The sequence below is a fragment of the Elephas maximus genome, chromosome 6 (genome assembly GCF_024166365.1).
Source record: "Elephas maximus indicus isolate mEleMax1 chromosome 6, mEleMax1 primary haplotype, whole genome shotgun sequence".
NCBI classification, from domain to species: Eukaryota; Metazoa; Chordata; class Mammalia; order Proboscidea; family Elephantidae; genus Elephas; species Elephas maximus.
In genome coordinates, this window is record NC_064824.1 from 135,387,127 (window position 1) to 135,403,080 (window position 15,954).

The window sequence follows — 15,954 nt, forward strand, 5'->3', positions numbered from 1 at the left end:
CAGGGTTCAACATGATTACATCATATTTTTAAAAATCCCCATGTCTGTAGTTTAGAATTTAGATGACTCCTGTTAACCAAAAAAAACAAGTAAATGAAAATAGGAAACTCTTCAAGAGCAGTGATGAGGACCAAAACCAAAATCAAACCAAACCCAGTACCGTTAAGTCGATTCCGACTCATAGGACCAGCCCTGCCAGGTAAGCTACTTAAATAGGTTTTGTTACTGTTTGTTTATGAACACATTCATAAATAGGAGTGTCGGCTTTCTAAACATAAAGATAATGGAAGTAGTTGACTGTAGGATTTTTAGGTTTTTTAACATCAGAGCTCTGAACAACAAACTAGGAATGCTGTTTTAAAGTTAATATCCTTAATGTAGAGTCAATAAGGAAAAGATGGGCATTCAGACAAACGGATACAAAGCACAGGTAGTTCATAAAGGCAGAAATAGACACGGTCGGAGGACAGGGCAGGAAGGGTCATCAGGAAAAAGATGAAAAGAGCGTCTTCACGCGTCACAGGTAGGCACGTTTGTGGGCACTGAGGATGCCCATGAGCCTTAAAAACGTTCCCCCTGATTGGGAATTTATCCTAAGGAAGTGACGTGTGAGGATGGTGTGGCGGCAGCCGCCTCACATCCTCTGGTATCAGGAGGGGGAAGGAGAACCAACAGCCCCAGGCTGATTCCTATGAGGTGGAGTCAGATGTGCCTTCACCCTACAACCTTTTTACTAGTTCTGACGTCTACCATCCCTCCCTTGGCACTCCACTTCTCTACTGGGTTCGATAATTGGTTGCAGGGGCCACGCAGAATGCACCAACGATACTCATGGTTGTGGTGCTTATTAGGGAAGTAACAGAATACAGTTCAGGCTCAGGAACACTCAGGATAGAGTTCCCCCAACAGGACAGCCTCTCTTCAGCCCTAAGGCAGGCATGCCTCTCTTTGGCCCCTGGACCTCTGCCCTGTTGGGGCAAATGTTAACAAAGCTGTTTTGACTCTGCTGATAAGTGCCTGAAGGCGCTCAGCTCTCTACTTAGTGGGTTGATGAGCCTAGCTTTGCTGCCAAGTGCCCAGAGGCACTGCACTCTGCCAGCAAGGCTCCTGCCTGATGGCACTCAGCTTTCTTGCTCCATGGGGTAGGAAACTCACCACACCGTCTCCTGCCAGTCTCCTGGTTCTGCTGCCACCATCTCTGTACCTCTGCATCTCGCCATCTGTGGTGTTGCAGCTCTCTCTCTGTGCCTCCTGGATCTAGGAGGGTCTTGGCACAGGGATCCTGGGTCCAAAGGACACGCTCTGCTCCCGTCTCTTCTTCTTGATGGTAGTCAGGTCCCCCCTCCTCTGCTCTGGAATTGGCTCTCTTTTAAGCCTAACAGGATGTCAAAACTGACCAATCTCCTCATTAGGGTTCCATACACCTGATTTGTGTGGTCCCAGCCCCGCAGGGTTCCGTGCACCTTATTTGCATTATTAGCAAGCTGTCCAATCACCTTGGTGGGCCACTAGCACCGTATTTGCAGGGTCTCACCCAGTCCTTTTGTGGCAGTCACAAAGACTGCTGCTAGAAGGGCATATCAAGTAATTCACTGAACTGCATGACAAGACATGTTCACACGTATTTTATCGTAGCATTATTCCGTATATTCCGTAGCGAAAGACGAGAAACTGTATCCCTTGGGGAATAATTAAGTTGCATTGTACTCCTACAGTGAGATTTTATAAAGCCATTTAAAACTATGTGTTTTAGAATACCTAATGACTTGAGAAGATGCATAAAATTAGCATGATTGAAAATTGGGAGAGATAAAAGTGATCCAACATGATCCCAATTTTGTGTGAATTAACAAAAGGAAAATAACCAGAAGGAACTGTATCAACCTGGTACTAGTGATAATTTCTGGGTGGTGAGATTGTGGTTTTGTTTTCTCCTTTTGTGCTTTTCTGTATTTTCATGGCTCCTCGAGTGGGTCTGTGGCTCTGTTAAGAAAAATTGACCTGCGCCCCTTCTTTCTGTCTCGCGTTTCCTGTAAGTAGAACAGCTTGGCTTACGCCGTGGACGTCTTCAGCAGTTTCAGTGTGGTGAGGACCCCAGGGTACCTGGAAGTAGTTAGGTGGCATGTTACCGCTGGCCGAGGACCTGCCGGCGGGGAGGCGCAGAGGCACGTGGTTAAGCATCGCAGCAGGCCAGGAGGCTAACACAGACTTTCTGATGAAGGTGGCGCGTGAGGCACTTCACACATCTGCCCTGTTCCCTGGTTTCTTTCTTTTTTTTTTTTACCATGTTTTCCCAGGAAGATGGACTTGGAGGTTTTTTATTTGATTAAAGACGCAAGGCCTGGGAATCCTTTTCATTACTTTGCTCGGTTAGTTCCTCTCCCAGAAGCCTTCCCTCCACATTCCCCCTTCCTGCCAGTCCCCCAGGTTAGCTCATTGTCCTCTTTGGGCATTGAACAGCTTTTGTGTACCTGGATCGGAAGGTAGCCTGCCGTTCTGACCCAGCACTTCGTGTCCGGCCTCTGTCGCTAGGCTGGGGTGTGCTGTATCCCCACGGTCAAGCACAGCGGCTGTGAGGAAGGGGCACTCGGTGACTGTTGAAACAACCAAACAGCCTCTTCTTCCAGCTGTGCTGATGAAGGCCTGGCTGCCGGGGTTGGATTCTTCTCCCTGTGACCCCGGGTCAGTCTTTTATCCCCACTTTGCAGCGTGTGGACCCAGGGTCATGTAACGGAGGGGATTGTTGCGCGGTCAGTCAGTGAGTGGCTTTCCTGTAGAGAAGTGTCGCCTACGCCCTTAACCCCACACCCGAGTCTGGTTTTCCCTCAGAGGTGGTTCAAAGGTTGTCTATTCCATGTTCCAGCTAAGAAGATTTTGTTAAACTACCTCTTGTAGTTTGTCCTGTGAAATTGTTTTCACCTTCCAGGCATAATTTAAATTAAGAGTAATACGCTTCATCAGCCTTGCCCTTGGCCCCGCCCAGGCTTCTGATACACCGCTTAGAGAGCGCCAGGACTCCCTGTTTTTGAGAACTCATCATTATGGCAGAGGTATATATATATTCATTCAGATTCTCTGCAAAAGCCAAGCTAATGAGAAGCACTTAGGAATCACAAGGCACACGTGGCCGAGGGTGCGTGCAATGGCAGCCTTCCCCACCGTTGTGCCCTAAGGTGGCACTGCCAGACGTTCCCCGTAAAGAGGGCAGAAGGGCCGATTGCTGAATGCACCTCCAGGAGGGGTTTTGTAGAAGAGAAGCGTTGATGGATCAGTGAGAGATTTTCCTAAAAGCAATGATTTATTCATTTGCTCTGCAGATGTCTGCAACGTTCAGAAGTCCTTGCGCTGTTTTCCATTTTCATCTCAGACACAGCGCTAAACGGAAGCAGTTAGAAAGGCCTTTGCAGGGGCCGGGAGTGGTGAGGACGGGAGCAGTCAGGGGAGGATGTGATGTAGGCATGGTCTGCAGAGGCACAGTCAGCAGGCCTTGGAAGCAGCATCTAGAAATCACGGAAAGAGAGCAAAGGCCTCGATGCTGGATGCCAGGAAGGACCATCCCAGGTGCCACCTTTGGAGGTCACATGCCAGAGAAGGTAACAGTGGAGCAGTGCCTTAACAGCAGTAGGGATGTGGGACGAGAGCCTGTACCCTTGCTCTGCGGACATGTCGCGTGAAGGTCCAGTGGGGCATCCACGCAAGAGCAAACGTCGGCAGAATTCTCGATGAGCTCAGCAGTGTCAGGGGCCGGTATTGGGTGGCCTCCACATACAGGTGCAGCCATAATTAGGGGTGACGTTGTCAAGGAAGAGAGAATGAGGCCCAGACTAAAAACCGGGGGGCCTCCTGAGCGTGGGACTTGGGAAGGAGAGAGAGGTGGTGCTGAGAGGGAGGAAGTGGATGCCGTCCCGACCACGTTCCAGTCTCGCCACAGCCAAGACTTCTCCGTCTCTCGTGTGCTGTCGGGCTCATTCCACCTCAGAGAGCCTACGGACAGAGTAAAACTGCCCCATAGGGTTTTCTGGGCTGTAACCTGTACAGGAGCAGATTGCCAAGTCTTTTCTCCTGTGGAACTACTGGGTGGGTTCAAACTGCCAGCCTGTAGGTTAGCAGCCGAGCACTTAACCACAGCACCACCAGAGCTCCTTTTCTGTCTCACGTTAGTAAGTCGAAGATATGTAAGAGCTGACAGTTTCAGAATCTTAACTGTGCCTCAGTTTCCTCATCTGTAAAATGGAAATAATAGTACTTAGCTCAAAGCATTGTCTTAAGGATTAAATGAATTAAAAACTGTTAAAAATCATAAGACAGGGCCAGGCACAAGTAACTCCTAAGTAAGTCTTTATTATTATCTGTGCTCTGGGTATGTCAGTGTAAAACTGTTTGCTGTGGAAAACCGGGTCACTACCACAACTAGCCCTCAGTAGGCCCGGTGCACCTGTCTACCTGAGAGGCCCTGGGTCCCCGCAGGTGGGCCTTCTCCCTTGTTGGTTCACTGCTTTCTCCTAGACTTCACTCTGAAACCCTTTATAGTGGAAACCTTTACTGAGGGGTTTGGGACTTGGAGTATCTTTGCCCAGGGTAATTGTTTTAAACGCACAGAATATTCAAATGTGCTGTTAGAACTAGTAGGTTGCTGAGGATGCAGACCCCACACTTCCCCTAAGCAGACATAAACGTTGGGCTTTTTTTCCCAGGAGGCGGCAAGCCCGGCTGCAGAAAGAGCTTGCGGAAGCTGCAAAGGAGCCGCTGCCTGTCGGACAGTAAGTGGAGATCCACGAGCTGGAACTGCTCTTCCTTTGACTGGTCCTTTGAAAGTAGTTTTATATGCTTCTATCTGTCTAAAACACTTGTACAGGCTTTTCAAAAAGAAAACGGAAAAGCTTAAAGAAGAAAGTAAAAAGCACCTATAATTCTGTCCCCTCGAGGTACATCCATGTATCATTTTCGTTGTGTTTCGGTGGCTTCTGAATTCTCACTGTTGGAAATAGTGCTCTGAATATGGTCTCTGGCCACACTCCTGATTAGTTCTTTGAGACACGTTCTTGAAATAAAATTCTGAGGGTCAGAGTTCTTGGGGCATGTTGCCAGATTACCTTCCAGAAAGGTGTTCCGGTTGACACTCCTTGTTAGTTGTAAGGGTGAATTCTAACATCCCGTGCCCTTCACGAATTACGGCCTCGCTCTTTCCCTGCTGACCCTTAGAATCATCCGTTTTCTACCCCTCATCGGGGCCGTCGCCGTGTAACGCTGGGCTGGGGCACTTCCTCTTGTTCTCTCTTGGTTCGTGAACTTAAGTGGAAGTCCGGCCAGACCTTGGAAGCAAAAGTGAATAGTAGGATCTCTTGGAACAAACGGAGTGGAATTTGTTTTGGTGCTTTTTCTCGTCTGCCCAGGAGTGGGAAATGCCCCCTGAGATTTGGGGCTTTGGCTTGAGGGTGGATGTTTAACGGCTAATTTCCCTTTGATGTGGTTCAGGGCGTGTTTCTCTTCTTTTGAAACAAGCCTTAGAATATAGTATTAGAGTGATGATACACTATTTTAAATCGTGCTGGTTGTTCCCTTTTCAGTGGAGGGGAGTGGTTTAAAGTTCAGTTAGGATCATCCGCCAGTCAAGGGTTGTCTTTTACAAGAGAACAACAGTCCTCACGCCAAGCCTGTGCCCTAGATGGAGGGTGTGTGCTTATCTTCTGTGCTCTCAGGTGTGGAAAATTAATACCAGACCTATTTTCCCCAAAACCACGAAGTCAATAAATCATTGACCTGGAAAAAACATTAGGTTTCTTAAAAATAAGCACCTAAAACACGTCATTTGCCCACCTTCTGGTCGCCAGTTGCTCTCTCACCACCGCTGCGTTCCCGGCGGTCCTGTGTGAGTGCAGCTGGCTCCCCAGACTGCGGGAAAGCCACCCGAGGAGAAGGCAAATGCCCTCCTGATGCCTGCCTTTGCTCCGGGACGTCCAGGCCCGGGTTGGGCCCCGGGTACACGCGCTCCTAGAACGAGTAGCCAAGGAAAATAAACACACTTCAGCTCAGTCAAAGTTGCTCAGTAACGAGTTCTTAGGTATATATTTACCTAATCCAGATAATTAATCCTGGGGAAGTCTTGCTTTTAAGTTCTTACAAATCTCAACAGTCTTGGGTTAAGACGTTTTATTACTTTCCTTCTCCGTGAAGATTACGGCTCTGTGGGAGGTTATTAAGACCAAAGTAATTGCTTACCTTCCCCTCACCAGGAAGGACGTGGCCATAGGAACGGGGCTGGGGGGATTCCAAGTGGGCTGGTGTCCCTCTGAGAAGTGGGTAAACTCATGAGCACGCACTTCTTCTTGACATCATTGTTTCATCTGTAACAGGCTGTTTCATTGTTCAATCTCTGCCGAGGTTGGAAATTCCAGGCATTTAAACTTGAGCATAAGATACCTGGAGCTAAAAACAAACTAACTGCATTGAGATTTTGCTTTTCTGGGGTTTTGTTTTGTTTTTCTTAAAATGGTATTTAAAAACGGGCTGTAAATGCAGCCTTGGATTCCGTTACCCTTTTAGCAGTTCTGCCCTCTTTTTTATTGTACTTTAGATGAAGGTTTACAGAGCGAATTAATCTCCTGTTAAACAGTTAATACACTTAGTGTTTTGTGACATTGGTTGCCAACCCCACAACATGTCAACACTCTCCCCTTCTCGACCGTGGGTTCCCTATTACCAGCTTTCTGGTTGCCTTCTCGTCCTTGCCCCTGAGCTGGTGTGCACGCTACTTAGTCTCATATACATGGCTGAGCTGTGTGTATTATTTTTTGTTATGAGCCTGTCTAATCTTTGGCTGAAGGGTGAACCTCAGAAGTGACTTCAGTACTCATCTAAAAGAGTGTCTGGGGGGCCATACTCTTGGGGTTTCTTCAGCCCAGTAAGTTTGGTCTTTTTCTGGGAGTTAGAATTTTGTTCTGCATTTTTCTCCAGTTCTGTCCAGGACCGTCTATTGTGATCCCTGTCAGAGCAGTTGGTAGTGGTAGCCAGGCACCATCTAGTTCTACTGGTCTCAATCTGGTGGAAGCTGTAGTAGCTGTGGTCCATTAGTTCTTTGGACTAATCTTTCCCATGTGTCTTTGGTTTTCTTCATTTTCTCTAGCTCCAGGTGGGGCGAGACCAGTGGAGTATCTCAGATGGCCGCTCACAAGCTTTTAAGACCCCAGATGTTACTCACCAAAGTAGGATGTAGAACATTTTCTTTAGCAGTCTCTTTTTTTAAGGATCCCTGGTGAAACAGCGGTTAAGCACTCAGTTGTGAACTGAAAGGTCAGTGGTTCGAACCCACCAGCCGCTCCTCAGGAGAGAGACTTAACAATCCGTTTCTGTAAAGATTACAGCCTAGGAAACCCTATGGGGCAGCTCTCCTCTGTCCTGTAGGGTCCCTGTGAGTTGGAATCAACTCAGTGGCAATGGGTCTCTTTTCTTACCTTCATTCTTGTCTTGCACTGTCGCTTTCTAGTGCTCCATGGCTGCCGTTTTGATACTGTCCTGTGTGCCACTCGGCCCTGTCTGATGGGGCCTAGTTTACTAGTGAGCTCCACAACCAGGCTGTTCATGTGTGTGAGCCCTTCAGCTGGGACCCTGGCTTCCGATGGGAAGACTCTACCCTGTTGCTGTGTGTGCACTCGCAGATGTAAACAATCCTTATTTCATTGCTCTCCAAGCGGGAGCCCTGTGTTTATACCTGAAAGGATCCAGAGCTCACTTTGAACGTTATTTTCAGTTGGAATTCTGGATTCCATCTGAACAGGTGTTTCCTTTACTATTGCCCAGAGCATGGCAGAGCTTTTTCTCATGAGAACCGTTAACCATCTCTGCCCTAGCCAGGTCACATCGCTTGTGTGTGACCAGGACGTGATGTTGGCATGGGCAGATTAGAGTCATCGCAGAGCTTCTGGTCAGCAGAATCAAAGCCTCGGCCTCTTCCCCTTCCTTTGCAGGGACGATGACATTGAAGTTATCCTGGACGAGACCTCTGAGCATCCCGAAGAGACTTCTCCGGTACGGGCCATCAGCAGAGCAGCCACGTAAGTAGAACAGGGCAGATCAGGAAAGGAGCTGTGGCTGCACTTTGACAGCACGTGTGTGGGCTGACCAGAGGACATCATTCGGTGTGCCAGAGTCCCTTGTGGGAAATGAGCAGGCTCCTGAATGTCCCCCCCGCCGCATCCTCCTTGGGTCAACTCCCCCTAGCGGAAGGGAAGCCACTTCTTTAGTGCTGATGTGCAGTGGTGAAGGGAAGCACGTCCCAGGTGCCCCCCGGGTGTCTGAACACGTAAAACATAGTGGGCTCCTAAAAGCGGGACCTCATTTAGACATACTGCTTAATCCTTCCTTAGACTCAAGGATTGTTTTTTATTTGCTAGGGCTGTACTACAGGGGCGGAGGTTGGTTGTCAACAACAAACGATTTGGTCAGCTAGACAATTTCATTGTCTAAAGCAGTATCTCTAGGGACAAGGATGCTTGGGAGCCCCTGGGCTGGGTCTCCCCTCCCTCCGCGCTGTTTTCTGACGCTTTGGGAGTGTGCTGGATACCTCTCCCTCTGCACTGTTTTCTGGTGCTTTGGGAGTGTGCTGGGTTCCCTTTGCTCCGCACTGTTTTCTGGTGCTTTGGGAGTGTGCTGGGTACCCCTCCTTCCGCACTGTTTTCTGGTGCTTTGGGAGTGTGCTGGGTACCCCTCCTGCCGCACTGTTTTCTGGTGCTTTGGGAGTGTGCTGGGTACCCCTCCCTCCACACTGTTTTTAGTGCTTTGGGAGTGTGCTGGGTACCCCTCCGTCCGCACTGTTTTTGGTGCTTTGGGAGTGTGCTGGGTACCCCCTCCTCCGCACTGTTTTTGGTGCTTTGGGAGTGTGCTGGGTACCCCTCCGTCCGCACTGTTTTTGGTGCTTTGGGAGTGCGCTGGGTTCCCCTCCGTCCGCACTGTTTTTGGTGCTTTGGGAGTGTGCTGGGTTCCCCTCCCTCTGCACTGTTTTTGGTGCTTTGGGAGTGTGCTGGGTTTCCGTTCATCCAGGTTTTGGGACATAAAGGGGAAGCAGGCCCCAGGTACCTATTTTGTGGACTGTTTTTATTAATTGATGATTTGGGCAAAATGTCTCAAAGGTTTAAACCTATCCTCCCCTCCTCTTTAGTAAGCGACTCTCGCAGCCTGCTGGAGGCCTTCTGGATTCTATCACTAATATCTTTGGGTAGGTTAGAAAACATTCGCCTTGCCTTTGTGATGTTTGTGTAACTATACCTAAGTAAATGTACATAGTTTATTATTATTTTTTAAAGTACACCAGAATTTCTGGGGGCAGGGTACATGGATGCCTCAATTTCGCTTTTCGTTTAGCTTCTTCTTTCTCCCTCGACTTCCTTTCTCTTAATCTCGCTGCCTGCTGACCTCTGGCCTTTCCCTTTAGTCTGTCCGAGTCTCCCCTTTTGGGACATCACTCTTCTTCCGATGCTGCCAGGTGAAAACCGCTCTCCTGTCTTAGCCCAGCATGTGAGTGTGGGTCGTTGACAGTCGTGCTGATCACTGCTTCACCGCCCCATCACCAGACCTACATGTGCTAACCAGGACGCTTTGCATGTTCCTGGCAATGTGGGGAGCCCGGTGGAGCGGGCGTGGGCTGAGCTCCGTGGACAGTCATGCTCTGCCTGCGCGCTTTTTGGCATGCATTCGGCCCCGCCAGGACTGTGAGGGGACGGTGGGAAGTGAGTGTGACTGGGCAGAGACCTCCTCAGTGTCTTCACAGACACTCCAGAGCTGGCTGTCACATGACTTGTGTGGACTTAGGTGAGCATTGTCATTCAGGAGTACTGGAGTCGGTCAGTGGGACAGTGAGCCCAGGTTTGTCTGGGGGTCCTTCCACTGTCATGTGACTGAGGACGCTTCTGATTCTTGTGAATTATCCTGGTGTAAAGGACCTAGAAGGGAAAAGAAGCTGTTGGCAAGGGCAGTCTGCTTAAGCCAGGTTGTCCTTAATTCCCTTCTGACAGTTGGATGAAGCTAAGTCCTGTGCAGCCCTGTCTCATGTTTTCCTTCCTGTCATTCCTCAGGAGGCGCTCCGTCTCGTCCCCTCCAGTGCCCCCGGACAACGCGGATGCTCACCCTGGCTCTAGTAAAGACGTGAGGGTGCCAACTACCACGCTGTGTGTCTTCGTAAGTGTGGTCACTCCCAGGCCCTGCCGAGTTTGCTGTGGTGACAGAGCCTGGCAGTCGGAGGATCCTGTTCACAGGCCCTTCATCTGCTGCTGCACTTCCCACTGCCTTCGTTTATACCAAGCTTTCCACCTGTTGGCTCCTCTGATGGGAGGAGTTAATCTATTTTGCCTAGCTTCAGAGGACAGGATTTATGACAGCCATCCTTGTTAACACAGGCCTGGCTAAGAGAGAGGAAGATAGCAGCAGGGATGAGGCCAAGGAAGGCCGGTTAGGGATGGTGAGAAATTGGAAGTAATTCACGCAATTGTTGTCACCGGGGAGTGAGGGTCTAGTCAGTGGTTGGTTGTGGAAGACCAGGAGGACAGCTGTTGGCCTCCTGAATTACATCCTTACCTGAATGACCACCGACCATTAGGCGCATATGGTTGGAAGTAGGGCACTGTCCTGGGCAGAAGCCACTGCAGTACCAGAGCTGCCAACTGGAGTTCAGAGCAGGCCCTAGTGCTAAAGGGTAACTCAGATCCCAGATGGGGCAGTGAAGCAGAAATGGAGCCCTGTGGCTGGGTGCAGGCAGAGCCCAGAGAGCAGAACCCAGAAGGTTGGGCAGGCTCCTGGATTGACCCATAACTGGTTGGTATGAAATAGGGGCAGGAGCCTTTAGGGGAGGGAAAGACTGCTGTATATCCAGGATGGAAATCCTGTGCAGGTAGCTTTCAGTTCTAGGCATAAGGAGGAACTGCAGCAATTAGGCATTTCCACAAAAGGAACTGGCCGAGAGCTGAACCACCTGGGTGTGGAAAGGGAGTCCCCCTGTGGGTGAGACGTTCTGGGGACTATCAGCCCCTCCCCACCCCACAGCTAGGATGACCCCCTGGCCAGGCACACACGGAGGTCAGTGATGATTGGTAAAAGGTCTGACTGCACTTAACGTCACAGCCCTTCCTTGCCCTTGACTCCCAGCAGCCCTTTCGTTTCCTCCTGTCACATTTAAGTCATGTGTGTGGGGTTATGGTGCAGCTGACAGTCTGGGACTCTGTCGGTGTGTGTGCCTGAGAGCTGCAGGTTCACAGCTGACAAGTGTCCAACAGGCAGTTCTGCAGGAGGCTCGTGAGGTCAGGCGGGCACGACGGTGCGTGATCTCAAGTTTTCAATCTGAGACCTCCTACAGACAGCCCACAAGAGAGAAGAGGAGGGAAATGTGTGGAGTGGGAGATTGGGCCAGCTGTCCTGCAGATTCTCATCAGTGAGACATCAGGGCAGCAAGCAGGTCCAGACAGCATGGGGCTTCCTTCCCTGTCATCTCACAGTTGCTGTCCGTCATACAGCAAGCAGCTTGTTTTTTTAGTCCCAAACAAACGCGAAGATCAGATTTTGTCTTCCCAAAATAACCTTTTAGGCACGTGATTAGGGATCTGCCTAATGATCTAATACTTACAGCCTGTATTTCCTAAGTCTGTTCCCCCCTTTTTTATTTGGGAAATTTCAAATGTCTGCTGCAGAGAGAATTGTCGCACAGCTTCCGGTACCCACATTTGCCAGTCTCTGTCCTCCCCCTACACACACACCCCTTTCTGGAGCAGCTTGAAGCAAATCACAGACATCCTGTTTTACCCACGAGAGGGCAGGTTAGAGTGACGTCTCCTGTTGTTCCCACTCCCCATTGTAGGATAGGATGCGTTTTCTCATCCAGAACACAAGTGCCCTTTCCAGGTTGTGTATTTTAGCGTTGATTCCAGCCTCTGGAATCTCCCTGTGGAGGATTTTAAATTCTCACAGAATAATAACTCGCTTTTATTGGAGGCCTCCTTAAGGTCAGAGGTCAGGCACAGTTCCAGGTCAAAAAGCCTATAGAAATCCTTTTCTAGGTGAGCAAACTGAGGCTTTGAGAAGTTCAGCTGGGCAGAGGTCACACCACTAGCGCCACAATGCTTCCAGAAAGAACTATGACTCACGTGTCGAGCAGGATTGTGTCCGCCCTTGTTTCAGGATGTGTGCTTAAACCTTTAGTGAGGAGCCCAGAGTGTTGACCCTTATGGGGCATGGTAAGCTTTCTCGGTCATGACCCTGGCTGCTTTGAACACACACTTGTCTTGCAGGATGCACACGACGGAGAGGTGAACGCCGTGCAGTTCAGTCCTGGCTCCCGGCTGCTGGCCACTGGCGGCATGGATCGCAGAGTCAAACTTTGGGAAGTGTTTGGAGGTGAGAACCCGCTTGAGTGGAGAGAGAGGCCCTGTGTTGGTGATGTCACTTTATGCGGGGAATCAGCTGACAAAACATTGTTCCCACTTCAGTTTCCTTTCCACCTGGTGAATGTTTGCTCCCATTTTTCACGTAATGACTAGGAAATACTGTTAAATTGTGCATGTGTTTGTGTTAGTGAGATTTCATAATTTTCCTGAGGTACGCACTAATCAGATAATCTTCCAAGATGATACTAGTTTTCAAAGGAAGACGAAAGATCCCAAGGCCATGGGTTCTGTCATTCCACCTATACATGAGGCTGTGGCTTCTGCAGTTAGTGCTGGCTGTAGCCATCTCCTGGAGGAAGCAGTCAACCAGTCACGTCTAAGCTAGAGAAAAGCAGAGGGGGGTGTACCACCTAGGAAAAATGCATCGAATAGATGACTCTTCAGACAGGCCCTTAGGTTAAGAGCGAATCTCTCTGGCTGGTGCCTGTTTAGAAGTGCTCTCTGCCTTCAGAAACAGCGTGAGAACAGGAAATGGGAGTTAGTGGCGCCATCTGTTAGGACTCTGCAGCTGGTCAGAGCCCAGTGTCAAGATGATTTTTGAAATTCTTTTTGGTTAAATATATGCATATTTTCAGCATTGAGGTTTAGCCACCTGTTAAGTTTCCATCGTTGCTGCGCGTACAGTATCACTGGGCAACAATAAGTGAAAAAGCCCTGATGCGTGCCACAATGGGGTGAGCCGTGAAAACATACTGAGTGAAGTCAGTCAGATGCAAAGGACAAGTATCATGTGATCTCACTAATGTGAAGTACCTAAAACAGGCAGGCATGTGGAGATCCAAGTTTAACAGCAGCTGCCGGGGTGAGAAGGAAGGGGGTTATTGTTTAGGAAGCACTGAGACTTTGTGTCGGGGGAATGGGTGATGTGGCAAAGGCTGTATGTGATAGGAGCACAGTATGACTGATGTAAGTGTTCTAACTGAACCGTGTACGTGGCAAATGTTGACTTGGCAAATGTCATGTTATCTGAATTTTTACAACAATGAAATATGTGTATATTTATGTTGGTTTTGTCCAGAAACACCAAATGAACTTATGAATGATAATGGCTGACACTGTTGGAAAAACCATAACAAAACCGTATAAGGAATAGGAATTTTGTGAGGTTCCGTTTTTTTAATCTAAGCAAAGAGCTTGTTTTGAGATTTCACAGGAGTAACCCAAGAGCTCTGTTTTACTCCGTGATCATTAGAAACATCTGTAGGAGATGGGCGCCGCCAGGCTTTTATTCTCTAGCAGGTTATCTCTTTGCTGCTGAAGAGGAAATAAATGCTAATCAAAGTTAACGTTGGCATGACATACACCAAGGCGTAATTTGTGTCCGTAAAATCGGGAGTCCGTGCTGGGCCCCCAGAGTCACGAATGGAACGTTTGGCAGCACTTCTTATGGTTTTGGGAAAGAGCTATCAGTCATGTCCTGGTGAATTCAGGGCCTGTCATCCACAAACAGCTTACTGCGGTCTGCTGTTTTTTCCTCCTTGGCAAAGCCCAAGTCCAAAAGGCATTTTCTGAAATAGTTCAGCGGTCTGTCTTTTTACCCTTGTAAATTATCAGCAGAAGACAGTTTTATTCAGTAGGAACACTTGGTCATTTTATCAAAAGCAGAAGGAAGGTGGTGTTTGACTCTGTCATCAGCCCCCACTGTATTTCTCGTGTCCTGTTTGACCTTATTTGCTGGCTTTATTTAACTTCCGTTTTTCCTCAATCTTTTTTTCTTTTTACGCAGACAAGTGTGAGTTCAAGGGTTCCCTCTCTGGCAGTAATGCAGGAATTACAAGCATTGAATTTGATAGTGCTGTAAGTATCTCAGACTCGTGCAAATAGTTGATCTCAGAGTTTTTTTTAAGAAACAAGTAAGACATTTGGTTCTTGAAATTGAAAAATAATTCACCTGATTTGGCTTTCCATTCTCTACATTTTCAGTCAGAGCCATGTATGAGAAGGATGCGGGTAGATTCTAGAATTAATTGGTTAGACTACTCTGATTCTTGGGATTTTGGTTTCTGCATGAGGCTTGTGGTATTATTTGTTGCTCTGTACTCTGTTGAATTGCGGGTATTTGGATGCTGAACTATAGGAGCCAGTTGATGACAAACAATGAGGCACTTAAATGAGAACGCTCAGCTGTAAATCACTGTAGCGAAGTTATGACTGAGCTGTGTGTGAAGTAGTACAGGAGCCCTGAGGAGGACGTTAGGAATTCGGGGCGAGGGTGAGGGAACAAAATCGGGCATTTGAGGCCGACTGAGGTGACTGAGGGTCAGACGCAGAGTGTGAGGGAAGGACACTGGGAACGGCGGCGTTTGGCTAGGCCTGTGAGGTGGCTGGAGCGGAGGCTACAGCGGGTCAGGGGAAGGTAACTGCCTCCTCTCACGAGTCCTCATCTCCATTGTGATCTCGGGGGGTCTTCTCCACATCCCCTCGTTGAGAGGGTCCTCCTGGGCTCCTGGCGCATCCTGTGCAGAGGCATCGAAGCGTAGCTGCTGTGAGTGCTGTTTATACTGGACGGAGAGCGAGGGTCTGGGTGTTGGTCACCTTTGGTCCCCCGGCCCCAGCAGAGGGCCTTGAATTGCACTGGGGGATGAGGCAGGGGTGCCCCTGGGGTTCCTGGCAGGGACAGGGCCTAGAGAACTCACTGTTAATGAAGGCACCAGGGGAAAGGTTAGCAGGGGTGGAGGATCCACCTGAGCTGGCGGTGTGAGTGACGTTCGGGTGCGATTCAGCCAGCTCAGGACAAAGAGCTGAACTCACAGGAAGTTGGTGAGTTACCAGCTTGTAGTAGTTGGTACGTGGCTTGAGTGTGTCGTTTTAGACATCTAAACCTTCTTGAATTTTATTATTGGAGAATGTTTATGTTGTGAACCAGGTTCCTCTATTTTGGGTAAAAGTTATTTTCCGCTTGATTTCTACAGGGATCTTACCTCTTAGCAGCTTCAAATGATTTTGCAAGCAGGATCTGGACCGTGGATGATTATCGATTACGGGTGAGTGCTCCTTCAGAAATCCAGCCTGATCTCCAGACTGTGCAAGGTTATGGAGACGTAAAACATGGAGGCCGGCAGGGTGGTTAGTGAGGGGACTCACATGTGTCTTCCTGAAATCCCATTTGATTCACCACACCGTTTCCTTTCCTCCTGTGGCAAGTTTCCACTTTGCACTCCTGCTTTGCCCAAGATTCCTTTTCAAAATATCTGCGGCATGACCCCTCGCATTTCCATGAAGGACTTGGGGTACTGCAGGTCATAACTAGATGCTTTGACAGATTGCGAGGTTAGCTGAGCTTGAGAGATTTTAGTACCAGCATGTGAGTTTTGGTTTTTCAGCATCCTAAAACTTAATTGCTCCTTCACAGAGTCTTTGTTATTTAGCTGAAAAGTAGGACATAGACACGCAAATGAGTGTGCTTTCAACAAAGGTCAGCCTGCTGTGAGATAAAGAGGTTCTGAAAACCCTGGGAGCCTGGGAAGGGCAGGTGAAAGGATGGGGCCTGATGTTGAACCCAAGAGAAAGACCAGACCTGGTGGTGATA

General features: G+C 48.9%; 1 protein-coding gene and 1 non-coding gene across 5 annotated transcripts in view; both read left to right on the plus strand.

The window, feature by feature from the left end:
• ATG16L1 (autophagy related 16 like 1) overlaps positions 1–15,954 on the plus strand; it is a 38,484-nt gene that overhangs the window by 12,296 nt on the left and 10,234 nt on the right. For 2 of the 4 annotated variants that reach the window (XR_007517994.1, XM_049888473.1), the window contains exons 6-12: positions 4,695–4,760; positions 7,965–8,051; positions 9,155–9,211; positions 10,068–10,170; positions 12,270–12,375; positions 14,152–14,222; positions 15,338–15,409. Coding sequence is in view for 2 of the 4 variants with exons in the window: in XM_049888473.1 (XP_049744430.1) it covers positions 4,695–4,760; positions 7,965–8,051; positions 9,155–9,211; positions 10,068–10,170; positions 12,270–12,375; positions 14,152–14,222; positions 15,338–15,409 (562 nt within the window). In the remaining 2 variants the exon portion in view is untranslated. The remainder of the gene's footprint in view (positions 1–4,694; positions 4,761–7,964; positions 8,052–9,154; positions 9,212–10,067; positions 10,171–12,269; positions 12,376–14,151; positions 14,223–15,337; positions 15,410–15,954) is intronic. The other 2 variants (XR_007517995.1, XM_049888474.1) reach the window with 1 other exon arrangement.
• Positions 11,064–11,333, plus strand: LOC126078646 (small Cajal body-specific RNA 6). Its single transcript, XR_007518126.1, has one exon. It is a non-coding gene; the product is annotated as a small Cajal body-specific RNA 6 (non-coding RNA).